This window comes from Malaclemys terrapin, chromosome 1, assembly GCF_027887155.1.
Source record: "Malaclemys terrapin pileata isolate rMalTer1 chromosome 1, rMalTer1.hap1, whole genome shotgun sequence".
NCBI classification, from domain to species: Eukaryota; Metazoa; Chordata; order Testudines; family Emydidae; genus Malaclemys; species Malaclemys terrapin.
Genome location: NC_071505.1, coordinates 202559262 through 202573153, shown reverse-complemented (window position 1 = coordinate 202573153; position 13892 = coordinate 202559262). Strand labels below are relative to the sequence as shown.

The following is a 13892-nucleotide window of genomic DNA, read 5'->3' as shown; positions in this document are numbered from 1 at the left end:
TGATTATCACTTCAAAAGTTTTTTTTCTCTTAATTAATTGGCCTCTCAGAGTTGGTAAGACAACTCCCACCTGTTCATGCTCTCTGTATGTGTGTATATATATCTCCTCATTATATGTTCCATTCTATATGCATCCGAAGAAGTGGGCTGTAGTCCACGAAAGCTTATGCTCTAATAAATTTGTTAGTCTCTAAGGTGCCACAAGTGCTCCTGTTCTTCTTTTTGCAGATACAGACTAACATGGCTGCTACTGCTGAAACCTGGTTTATATTGCTGATTTGGGGGATAATTACAACATACTGAAACATTGTTTACCCCTAAATTACTGATACTTCTTCTCAATCTTCGTTCCATTTTAAAGCAGTTTTTTCTCTGGGAATTTCCCTAAAGAGTGTCCACACGAGTACTAAAAAAGAAATCCCCAAACAATGCTAATATGCAATATTTCTAATTATCTGAACATATGTAGTATTAACCTTAAATCATTTAAGTTTTAACTTAAGGACACATTCATTGGTACAGCAAAGTAGCCAGAGTGCACTGACCCGTTAAGTTTGTCTCCCCAGAGCACCACAAAGCAGCTGAAGTGTTCTGGTGAATCTGGCCCTTAATGTGCAACTGATTTAGGCATTTAGAAGGCTGTGTTAACAAAATCGGTGCTAGATCAATTCCCAATGACACTCTGCTTTAATGGCTTCTCCTACACTCCTGCCTCCCACTTCCTCAGCAGTGCTTCCTCAATGTGCGGTGGAGACAAGGCAGCAGTGCTATCAGGTTAACCAACTGACACATAAGCCAGCTGACAGCTACAGAACCTTTAAAGAGCAATGATCACTGGACTAAATCTGCCAATTTTATACAGCTCTCTGTCTCCTTCATACCACTGAGTAATTACCATCAGTAGAAATGCTGAATGTAATTCAGCTGTAGAGGAAGGATGGCAACTAGTTGAGTTACCATTGACGTCACAACAGCTCCACTTAAGAGTTACCTGGGCTGTTGACTTGAGACTGTCTGTAGCCTAATACATTAATTACAATCTAATTTCTTCAAATACAGCCTATGCACAAGATATCAATTAATTTTAACTATATGAAAAGTTTGAAGTGTGTGTTACTCTGTTGCTAAGATCCTTTGGGACTAAAAAGACAGACCCCAGATGCTAAATTTCATAAAGAACCCAGTTTAATTCATCTCAATGCAAAAAGCTAATGGATTTATTTGTATATCCTCAGAAAATTAATTCTGTACTCAAAAAGTAAGTGTTGTAAGTTTGAGGAGAACACTTGTAAAACAGAACTGAATCCCTGCGTTAAGTGCAAAATGGATCACTACCTTAACTATGGAATCACAACTAGTGCCTCCATAACAAAGATAATGTGAAAACTGTAACCATTCCTAAAGTTTCTGTAAATCCATTAGATAATTTAACACTTTTTGCAACTTGGGGTCAGACTGATACAGAAGAGGCTGCAGTACCAGGCTCTTACTTCGGGATTCTGTTAAGGATTCTCAGAGAGGCCCCAGTGTTTTGCGGTGAAAGAAGAGAAAGAAAAGAGTAAATCAATGGCTGCAAATGTTGAAAAACACGAGTCATTTTTATGACTATCTATTTAATTGCATCTCATTTATTTCTAGAATCAAGTCAGTGAGCTACTGGCTGTTAGAATCTCATGTGCAGCTCTCTCTCAAAAGAAGCTAAAGCATTCTTTTTAAAAATTTAAAATTTAAAGCATTCTTTTTAAAATTCAGCATCCATTTTTCATAAATCTGGAAAAACACCGTGCACCATATCTATTAACCTGCTCACAATCCTAATTAATGGGGTTATAGATTCAAGTGATCAATCTTCCATTAACTTCCCAAACTAACCAGGCTTATTCAATTTCTTTTCTAAACTTCATAATCCAGCTAAGAAAGATAGCCCCAATTACTACAGTGAATTTGTGAATACATTAAGAAGACCCTCTTGGGCAAAAGCAGTTTAGGAAATGTTGAAGCATAACTTTCAAATAAACATAAGAAGTCCTACAAAGCTCCGAAGTCAGGTGATTTGAGTACAGTTTTACAAATATATTAAGTTTAGATATTTGGCAAGTCCAATCCATAATGCTTCCATCTAATATGATTATTTACTCGCTTTTCTAATATCAAATCTCTCTGTTAGATAAAATTCTCCCAAAGGTCTCAAAAAGGTAAAATTATCCCTAATGTGAAGGGCTCTCTGTCCTACTACACCCTGGCCCAGAGGGGCCTATCTTAGAAATGAAAAGGAAAATCTCCCCTCCTCCCCCCCACTGAGAGGGGCTAGGAGGGGGATCTTCATGCCAACCCACATAAGCCAATAGAGAATAGGCACCAGGAAGGTAGGCCAGGGAAGACAACATAGGAATTGTGTTTACAGATCCAGTAGCCCTAGGATTCCACACATGGTGATCCAGAGGAGCTGAAGCATTTATTGCAGCCCAAGTCAGCTGAAATAGCTAGAAGGAAAGGAACGCAATATCTGAAAGTGTATTTGGAAAGGATGGACCGTGGGGTACATGCTAAGGCTCTTACTGACCACTGATGTGGCTAGAGAAGTCTCTTGCATTATGACAGAGGAACCAACATTTGCTGTGACCATAAGCAAACCCTAAGTGCCCAAGAGCAACCAGAAAATTATTAGTGAAGTTTCAGAATTCTTTGGGAAGCTGAGCTTCTACACAGGAAATATTCTTGTGCGGAGAGCCATTCCATGTGTGGTCTGGAAGTAGAGGAGGCAGTCTACATACTAATGACCCTTCTATATTTTTGTCCAAACAGAGCTGGTCAAAACTTCTCAACTTCCAACATTTGGATAATAACTGGGGGGGGGAGGGGACTTTTGGGAAGTTAGTGGCCCTAATGGAACAGAGAAAGATTTGGTGCATGCTGCTACAGAGACATTCATGGGGCAGGGACAGGGAAAGAGAGCAATAACAGTCAGGCTTCCTACATTTCTGTAGCCAACATAGTGCTCATGGACCTAGCCAGGGATGTACCTGGGGACTCCCTTCAGGAATTTATCTCCTGTATCATTTGCAGTTAAGAATACTCTTTTCCTTTTTGGAATCATTCGAGAAGAGAGCACAGTCTCCACTTCTACTTCCACTATTGGCACAACTTTACGGGATATGTGACATGACTTGAACGTTCCTTTCCTAAGTGATTCTGAAGGCTGTACCTCTGGATCAAATAATAGCACCTCTCACACAGCAGAGGTCTATGAAGGAGCTTGGTGAAGTGCCGGCTTCCAAGCTTGGCTGAAAACAGTTCCATGAAAATAAGGAACACACATGAAAGGGACCCATGGGAACCTGCAAAGCACTCTTTAGAGGGGCTTCTCCAAAGGTTTCTACCTATGTCAATCAAAGAATCATTTAGCAAGGATGCCATCGTGGGGGCTTGAAAGTCTATCTTACCTGCTTCTGGCAAGGGAAAAGCACAAGGGGAGTTCTAATCCAAAACATCATTCAAATTCTCCTTTGACATAGAGGATCCATTTCTGCATGTGGGACCAGAGTAGTGGCCAGGCACACCATTCCCCTCAGCCCATTCTTGTGCAGAGGGGGTATCTGCATTGCAGAGGTAAGCCATGTCTTACATCTATTCCCAGAAGCACCTCCTTGGTTATAGATTTGGCAAGAGAACCCAATAGATATGACCCTGAACAGTGTAATCACAAAAATATACATAAATTTTAGTCCTACCGCTGAAAGGGCAGAAAGAAAGAAAAAGAAAAGCCGGCAAACACACTACAGAAAAAGTCCAAATAGGACTAAAAGCCAAAAGCCATCTTTGCTGCTTCTCCTCAGTGAAACAAGAGAAAAAATTGAGAGTGGGAGAAAAGGAGAGCAGCCAATGATCCAAAGACTACCAAGAAAGTAACTGGCCATCTTTCTGCCTGATCTGCATATGGAGAAGACCTATCAGTGGTAGTGGCTAGACCAAAGCTCAAAAGATTTATTATTATACACTTTTGGCCATATTCTGCTCTCACAAATGTGCACAAAGCTCTTCTTGGCTTCAGTAGGGCCCCACTTACCCACATGGTAGAATTTAATCCATTAAGTTAACATGAACCTTCTTTGACACCAGATACACTATATCCCTCTTCAGATATCTGACTGCTAAAACACTTACCAAAAAAAAAAAAAAAAAAAATTAAATATTTTTCCATGGGTCCAACACCTTGATCTAGTACTGCCATGCTGAGAAAGTCTATCAAGTCTGACAGCTAGGACTATTAAATATGTGCAAGTATCTCTCAAACCTCTCCCCTGGGTTAAATTGTCACAGGGCTAAAAAATTTGGATTATAGTTCTACTAAATTCTACTGTGGCCAAATTAGCAACTCAATTTTTGGCTCCATATCATAGTAAGCTATCAAAAACCATTTGGTTCATCAAGTATTTAGTATACTACCTTCTCGCTATGCCCTGGAAGAGCTGGGGGGTTTTGACATACACATCTGTTTGTAGATTGTGGTGCTTGGAAGCTGAAGAATATTTAATGGCTGCTAAACTTCTTGGTCAATCATAAGCATTTAACTTATTTATTTTAAGAAAGCATCATTAATACAAAGTTGCATACTATAGGCAAATCACCCTACTACATATACTTTATAGTCACTGAATGCTTTCATTCTGTTTGTGGCATACTCTCAGGGATCCACACAGATGTTATCTGTAGAAATCTGTCATTTATCAAGCAGGTTGAGTAAAGCACCAGATGTAGTTTCTGGATGCCTGTTAAAAGGTCTGTAATCCAAAATTAATGATCTATTGAAGTCTTTAGTACTCTATTGGGACTGAGATAAGATTAAAGACTTTGTATTATTTGGGGTCCACACATATGATGAGAATAAATAGTTGTCCATGCCTTTAATATCATTTTCACTTTAATTCAATCAAATCAGGCAATGTGATTTTGGGGAGGGGAGAGGAGAGGGGAAATGAGCTATACAAATGTCAGAGTGCCTCCTAGCCCAAATCCTGCACAGTAAAAATTATCTGTATATTAACTGTCATTATTTCCCTGAAGGAAACACAAATCTTAACAGTCTTTGCAGATTCCTCCCTTCTTTGCCTCCTTTGAGCTGCACATATCTTCATAATTCTCTGCAAGCTTATGTGTTTTCATGGGTGGATTATTGCTTTTGATACACTATGCTCCCTGTTAAATCTTTTGATGCTGCTTTGACAAAATTCCAGATGTCTATTTTCAGCATGCTTTCTAAAAATATTAACTTTTTTTTTTATTGTACAGCTGTAAACAGCCATACATAGCACTCATTCCCTGAAGACATTTCTACTTTATACAGCATATGTTCAGTTTGCCCCAGAAATTCAAATTTATAGCATCAAACCTTGACAATTAAGGCATCGAATTAGCAGGAAAGATGCATTTTCCTGAAAAATGTGATAGGTGCCCATTCGAGATTTGCATTTTTTGGAGAAGGGAGGGAAAGGCAGAAGAGAAGAGGGTCAATACACATGAGCAAATATGAATAGTCTCAGAGATGCTGGATTATTGAACAAAATAGAAATCGAATTCACCTAAGGGGATAGCTCAGTGGTTTGAGCATTGGCCTGCTAAACCCAGGGTTGTGAGTTCAATCCTTGAGGGGGCCATATAGGGATCTGGGGCAAAAATCTGTCTGGGGATTGATCCTGCTTTGAACAGGGGGTTGGACAAATGACCTCCTGAGGTCCCTTCCAACCCTGATATTCTATGATTCTAAGGTATTTGTCATATGTCTCACTAAAATAAAATCCGTGTGATAAGACATTCATTCAGTATTATGCCCTTTTCCATAACACTGTCCACACACTAACCCTCATTGTAATTTGTTTTCCCATTATAGTATTAATTCAGTTACAATAAAGAATCATGAACAGAATACATCAGTTTCCCAAATCATTTCATAGCATGGAGCAAATTTTAGAGAGATTGTTCCTGCAAGACTTACCTCTAATTCAGAAGTGTACAGACCATTTCCCTTTGTATTTGTGATCATATAATGTACCCATGGCATATATCATTAGGGAAGTATTTAATGTGTCGTTAGCTATTTTTAATGCAATTAAGCAGATGAAAATAAGGACCACAATTTGAGGCCCATTGGTTTAGTTAGCTCTATTACACAGTATATCATCTTACTTGTTACCAAAGCAGAATGGTAATATCCACAGGAGACCCAGGAAACAGGCTTTCCAACATCCACTTGCCAAGGTACACACACACTGGCTTCACCAGCCAGGCCAATCTGACCTTCAGAATTGTCACCCCACACGAAAAGCTGTCCATCCTCTAAAATAAAATGGCAGAAAGTCAGATTTAAAACCAAAGCTGGGCTAACAATAATATTTACATTTACTTGTGGCTTCCATCCAGAGGCAGTTCACACACTCTATATGACACTGCTAAAACATAGCCATTGCTGAAGGATGAGGACAGCTATCAACCGGCACGCCAAACACAGCAAAGCATGGGGCCAGGGATACCATGGCATCCCATCCCTCACAATCTTCTGAAATGTACCATGGAATATTTAGTGACCAGGTAGTATAAGACCAGAGATGGCAACATTTAACATTTATTTCCAGACATGTTTCTCCAGTAAGCAATACGACTGGAGGATGTCAGACTCCCAAGTTGCTGGTGGTCTGTGTACACATTCTGGGGAATGTTATGGATGTTAGGCTTATTCCTATCCTATTAGTAACTTCAGGATGGCATGTCTCCACTTGCTTCCTCAATAGGATTCCCATTTCTCCTTCCTCCAAATTGATTCTCTATCCCAGCTTTTCCACTCACCCCACTGACTCTCTTCTTCTCCTATCCCTCTCCCACTCACCCCAACTTCATTCGGTCTCCCTCATACTGACTAGAGTAGCTGTTCTCCTATTTGTCTCAGACACAGTCTCATCTGCACAGAGACCCATGTCAGCAATAAGGAGTGGCTGAGGCAAAGGAACGATACAATAATCTTCAGCCACCATCCAGCCTTCTCTGTACAGCAATGCCAAGTTGTGGGAAGCTAGCTCTGCATAAAACCTCTCTAGCTGCAGGGTGGGCAGTATTTGGAACTAAAACTGCACAGGGCCGCTTCGCAAACCCGAGGAGAGCCTTAGCCATTGGTAGAAAGGAAAATAGCCTAGCACACCTCTTACTGGCTGCTATAAGGTAGGATTTGTGAAAGAGATATGAATGAGATTGCAAAGGGAGAAAAGGGGCCTAGCATCAGATCGCTGAAAGCCTTTCTACTACCACACAGACTTATCAAGTCTCCACTGCTAATTACTGCTTTTGAAAAGCAAATGATCATGGTGTAAGGCTTCTGTCAGGGTCAATGGGGCTGTCAAAGGATAAACGATGTTGTTAACATGTTTTTTTACCTTTTCACGGTATAGGCATTTGTTATTAGCTGTTGCTCTCACCGGTTAGTGCTGCTGATGTGTAAGATCCAGCTGCCAGCTGTTTGATCTTGTACTGGTTGGTAAAAAAACTAATTAGATGAAACGTGCTTCTTTCCTCTGTGTCACCTAATCCCAACTGCCCTTCACTGTTACCTCCAGCAGCATATACATGTCCTCGTTCTGCACATAGAAAAGCACATGTAATATGTAGAGTAAGTGACAGCAAATCAGAAAGTTTGAGCTCCATTTCTTCCTACAGAAAAAGTATTGCAAAAAAAGCTGTGCTAAGCTGTCCTAAAATATTTTAACACTGATATTATGAGTTGCTGCTGTATGTCCCGAGGAAGCTTTCCTGGGCACTTTTGGACGGGGAAGTTCTAACAGTCTTCCTTTCCATTTTAGGATACACATGCATCTAGAGAAGGCTGGGTTTTCCCTCAGCTTGGGGAGAGATGTCAAAAGTGAAGGAACTCTACATACTCTGTAGTTCTTTTAAAGCTCAAGAGACATAAAATCACTTTGGAAGAGCCTTGACTTAAAAATGTCTGCAGACTGAGTAATAGCTGGAAAGTCCAGGTTACCAAAGGCAACTTATAGATGAATGGAAAACTAAAAAAAAAGAGCCTTTTGGTAACTACATAAAATTAGGGTGAAGTTTGCCACTTTTGATTGTTTTCTTCAATTCTGGTACATCAGATTTTGTTTCTCTATCACATATGTACATAAAAAGAGTTTTACATTTTCCAGTTGGACTGTTGCTTGTACATAAAGGTTAAAAAAAAAGATTTATAATTTAGTTCTCACTCAAGACACACTACATTAAAAATGTAAAACACAGTAAGGATATCAGGAGAATCTAATCTGCTCTGAAAAAAACTGAAAAACTCAGATGTTACAAAGTATATGAAAGTAACTCAGGTGTTACACAAGAATCCCAAGGAATATTCCAATTGAGTAATACAAGATACATTTTTTTACCCTAATTTTGCAGAGGGCCAAGTTCCTCTGAAGACTACGAATCACTACAGGTAAAATTCAGCTTTATGCAGAGAGCTATTCAAGACCTTTGCCACCCTTAAGTCCCAGATAAACTCTATTTCAAGGGCTTAAGTGGTGCACAGGCTTTATGTTGGACTCTACTTACAGCTGAACTTCACCTAAGCAATTTTTATTGGATTTTAAAATGTAATAAAATTATGTTTGTATATAGGAGCAGCATTACAAAGATGTTTAACATATCACTTGGTATACAGCCATGGACTACTGGTCAGTGCATTTACAAATAACTGGGGAAATATATGCTATCAAAATATATGCTATTTAGTTAATGAATTAAGTTGTATGACTGGTTTCTTATTAATTTACGTTGTGATAACAAAACACTCCAGTCTTGGGGGCCCATTGTAGTAGGTACTATGTGCACACATAGAAAGACACCGTCTTTGCCTCAATAGTTTACAAGCTACTTTAAGACAAAACATAATAAGCAAGTGTGAGAAAACTGGAGGCAAATGGGGAGGCATGGCCAGGGTAACAATATTAAAATCACCTAATTAGTTATGTACATAGCTTGATGGTTTTGAACAGGGTGGATAAAAATAATATCTTAATTTAAAAATATTTTTAGTTAAATCATTCTTAATTTTTTTTTAAACACTGACCTTCTAAAGTGCTTTGACATCTACTGATGAAAAGGGCTATAAGACCTAGGTACTATTATTTCAATCAGATTTTTATTTATTTGTTGCTAGCTCTGTATTTTTTTTTCCTCAATCTAGTTTTAAATTGGCAAAGCTGATGTTTTGTACTTGTTTCTTTAGCTTCCTAATTAAAATAATTTCAGATTTTATATTTCTTCTACTAAAGAGTTTAATATTTAAAATGCTTATCTGTGATGAAAGAGTTTAGCCCAGGGCCTCACTAACACTTTTAGTGGAAGAACACCACAGAATCGACAAGCAGATAGCCCAGGCTATATTTCCAGACACCCTCTTCCAATATGTTGAACCTCCTCAAGACAAGACAGCTGAAATGTTTTACCAGGCTGTACTCATCCATCGGGGTTTGCTGTTTGAAGTCAACATGACTTGAGCTCCTAAGGCACTTCGGTGCTTTAGAAAATCCCACACATGTGTGCCTACATGTAATACTAGGTTCCTACTTTAAGAATTTTGATCTCTGTGCACATAACAGTTCACAATAACACCGGTAATGTACTGAAAGACTAAATAACTTGTGCCAGGGTTAACAATGTAGCAATTTTGTCTTGAAGTGACAAAGATTTTATGCCACTAAGACAAGTTATTAAAAATACAGTTTTAGCCCCTGATGTTGCAACGTTTATGCCTGTGCTTAACTTTAAGTATATGAGTAGTCCAACTGAAGTCAGTGGGACCATTCATAAAGCAAAGTAATATACCCACTTAAGGATTTGCAGGATCAAAGCCTTTTCAAATTTTTGTCAGGGTTTTTTTGTGTGTGTGTATAGCAGTTTTGAAAATTCAAATGAGAGCCCACTAGTAGTGGTATTTTGTTTAAAAAGCTTAATTTAGTTCATTATAAATGTTAATGTAAAGTTACAATAGCACAATTCTTCAAATTAGTTGTACAAATATTCTATCCAATTTATTATTATTTTTTAAATAAGTGTTTTCTTTAATCGCTTTACCCTGGATCTGAATCATTTAAAAGTAATAGGTGATGGGATTTGCGAAGCTTTTTCTTTTGTTATTATGAATTGTTATGCATTCAGAGATCAAAATTCTTAAAAATCTGGACTCTAATGTTAGGTTCCTAAACCCATATTTAGGTACACATACGTGGGATTTTCAAAAGCACCCAAGTGTCTTAGGAACACAAGTCCCATTGATTTTGTTTCTGACTTAGCCAATCTGGCTGATTTCTGGTAAGCATCACAGCAGAAGAGAATCTTGAAGGTGGGTCTGAAGGAAGTGGGGAGGTAACCTAGAGGTAAAAGGTTCCATCTCTCATTACACCACTACCTTGGAAAAAATACTGTATACATATATCCTTGCTTTAATAATACTTAGCTCGTACACTGCACTTTTAATCAATTACTATAGTCATTGTAGCTACAGTATGTATCGTACTTCTAGTGTTGCGAATTTTTTCTATATTGTAAAATTTCAAAAAAAACAAAATCTCATGTACACTATTACTGTACATGTTCTAACACTTTAGCAAATGACAATTGTAACAAAAAGGTTTTAGATTACAGTTCTCATTTCTTTCAAATACATCTCAAAACAGTTATAGTATATAGGATCTGTCATACCAGTCTGAACCAATGGTCCATCTAGTTCAGTATCTTCCCACTGGACATCAACAGCACCTTATACTTCAGAAGAAGGCAAAGAAGCTCCAGAAGAGGGAGGATGGTCTAGTGGTTAGGGCACTAGGCTAGGACTTGAGGCATAGGTTCAATTCCCTGCTCTACCACAACTTCCTGTGACACCTTGGGCAAGTCACTTAGCCTCTCAGTGTCTCAATTCCCCAGATGTCAAACAGAGATAACAGCACTTCCCTATCTCACAGGGGTGTTGTGATAGATAAGTACATTAAAGTTTGTGAGGTACTCTGATACTATGGTGATGGGACCATATAAGTACCCAAGATAGATAAATAGATGCTTCCAGGTGTACACCACCATAAAAAGGGTAGGGGAAAGAATTTCTTTCTTAACCCAGGGTTAATTAGCTTGTGCCTGAAGCATGAATTTTAATTACCCTTAATGTTATTTTAACGTGCATAACGACAAATGTTAATGGTGGTCATAAAAATTATCCAGCCACAATACCTGTTTCAAGTTGTAAATCTGTACTTTGTTCAATTTGATATAGTCAATCCTTATTAAAGTGTTCTGTTATATTGTAAGAATAATTTACTATAGCCTGAGTTCACACATGTATTAAAACCTTAGTAAATCAACCACTCTCTTCATATCACTGTAGGCTCCAAAGATTGGTGCCATATAGAGGGTAGTTCCTTTCTACAAATTTTAAAAACATATCAATCCTTGCATATTATCTCTGTAAAATGAAAGTGCCAACTTCTAAAGCTTAGCAAACCAATTTCTCAAACCCAAGACTGGGAGACAGAGCATATTGCCTTTTAGGAAGACTAGAAGAGGGTTCTAAAGGTTATGTGCTGTATATCCAGACCTTTTCTGAAGTTATACAAAAGTGTTACCCTCATCATCAAAATCGGGCAGGAGGAAATTCTTCAAGCTGGCTATTGTTTGCAAATTCCTATATACAATTCCTATATAAACACCATGGCATGGAAAAGCTATTTCAGGAATTCAGAGCACAGAATGCATGACAAGTGGTTGAATTTTCACTGCCACATTTTCCCCCTAGATGCTCATAGGGGGCTCCCATTATAGAATTAGAACTATGCATGAAACCAAGGGCAGAATTTTGCCTTAAATATTTCCCTAGTATGTAAATAATGTAGATTACATACCTGTGTAAACTAAAGTGTGGTTTCTCCCGCAAGCAGCAAGTTTAACTTTTTCTGGTTTTAAAGCTATGAATTAAAGTCAAAGAATGAGTTTACAAACAAGTTAATAGTTACATTTATTAAACAACACTTTGCAATCTGCATATAGCCATCTGCTCTTTTCATATTTTTACCAACAGGAGGTAAAGTTACAATACAAACTGAACACTCTAACCTAACATTTCTCTTTATTTCATAAGAATGTGTCAATCAAAATCACCCCTGGGTAAACAAAAATAGAAAGATTCCCCAAATGTTTGTAGCTGTCATTCATATTAGCTGCATGAGCGTTAATATACCACAGTCAATCAGATACCACATCTTACCATGGTAAGGTAACCCTCAGTAGACTGCAGTAAGTTGAACTGGTGACGATATGGGTGGCACTTGCTCCAATTTTCAGTACTTAAATGATGTTACTAACCCACTATTTTCCTTCTCCTGCCATTTTGTGTCCTTATAATCATCCAATTCTGTTGCCTCCTACTACCCTACCTTTTCACCCCCACATATTAATTCTCTATTGTTCTTCTCTCCCCCTGGCTGTCACGTTCTACATCACCCTCTCAACTGGTCACATTAATCAGTGTAATCACCAACTGTTAGTAGCAAGCATACTGTGGGCTACAGCCCAGAATAAGCAGTGTGGCTTCAGGTAGCTACCTCCCTCTACACCCACCACCATCTACGTGCGCACACCCGCATTCCTCCTCTATCCCTCCCTAGTGCTTTTGAAGTGAAAAACTGGACCCTGTGTGGGGGAAGGGGCTTGTCATGGGGAAGTGTTTTGGTAGAAAAGAGGAAAGAAAAAGGGGCATCCACTCTCCTTTAGTAACTCCTCCCCATTTCAGAAAGAGAGAAAAATATTTATCCCCATGTGACCTCTCACCTTCTTTCTACTTCCCAATTTCTGTCCCTACAATCTATTTATCACTTACCCTACTATCCTTCTTACTGTTTCTCTCTACCACATCCACACACCCACTAGCAATACACCCATACTCATTCACAAACTGATTTGATTTCCACCAGCCCTCAATGCTGCCAACCTAGGGCATCTCCCTCCTTTTTCAGACCCTTCTCAAGCTCCCCACAAACCAACCTCCACCAGCTCCAAAACATCCCCGTCCTGCCAGACTGACAGCCCTTCCACTTTCTACCCAGTCACTCCACAGCTCAGACTTACCCCCTCAACTCGGAACCCTCTCCCACCAGCCACCCAGGCTTAGAACTGTCCCACACAAACACAAATCCTCCCTGTTCTGACCCCTTTTCCATCCTGCCCAACACCCACCAACACCATACAGTAGAACCTCAGAGTTACAAACACCAGAGTTACAAACTGACCAGTCAACCACACAACCTCATTTTGAACTGGGAGTACACAATCAGGCAGCAGCAGAGACCAAAAAAATAATGCAAATACAGTACAGTACTGTGTTCAACGTAAACTACTAATAAAAAAGGGAAAGCAGCATTTTCATCTGCCTAGTAAAGTTTCAAAGCTGTATTAAGTTAATGTTCACTTGTAAAATTTTGAAAGAACAATCATAATGTTTTGTTCAGAATTATGAACATTTCAGAGTTACAAACAACCTCCATTCCCGAGGTGCACGTAACTCTGAGGTTCTACTGTACTCAGAAATCGCCATGCTCTTCCAAGCCCTTTTACTTGCTGCTGCACCTGGAAAAAAATGGAAGTACTGTGGGATCACAGAGCATATGCAGAGAACCCTACATTCTGCCTCTTTTAGGTATGGCGATTATCTGAATTAGCTCTTGAGAAGCCTGCATTCTCCCCATATGTACCTCCTCCCTCTGCTGTGTGCCATCTATAGCCTGTAAGGCCAGAAGTATCCCCATGGCAACCAGGTGTATGGCACCTCACAGTATATCAGCCCTACTACACAGTGCCTGTAACATAGCTAA

At 39.1% G+C, this 13892-nt stretch overlaps 1 protein-coding gene across 5 annotated transcripts in view; it reads right to left on the bottom strand.

Moving 5' to 3' along the window:
- Positions 1–13892, bottom strand: part of RPGR (retinitis pigmentosa GTPase regulator) — a 99104-nt gene that overhangs the window by 71764 nt on the left and 13448 nt on the right. For 4 of the 5 annotated variants that reach the window (XM_054005887.1, XM_054005888.1, XM_054005892.1 and 1 more), the window contains 3 exons: positions 11928–11990; positions 7464–7622; positions 6184–6333 (listed from right to left, as the gene is read on the bottom strand). In XM_054005887.1, coding sequence (XP_053861862.1) covers positions 6184–6333; positions 7464–7622; positions 11928–11990 — 372 coding nt within the window. The remainder of the gene's footprint in view (positions 1–6183; positions 6334–7463; positions 7623–11927; positions 11991–13892) is intronic. The other variant, XM_054005891.1, reaches the window with a different exon arrangement.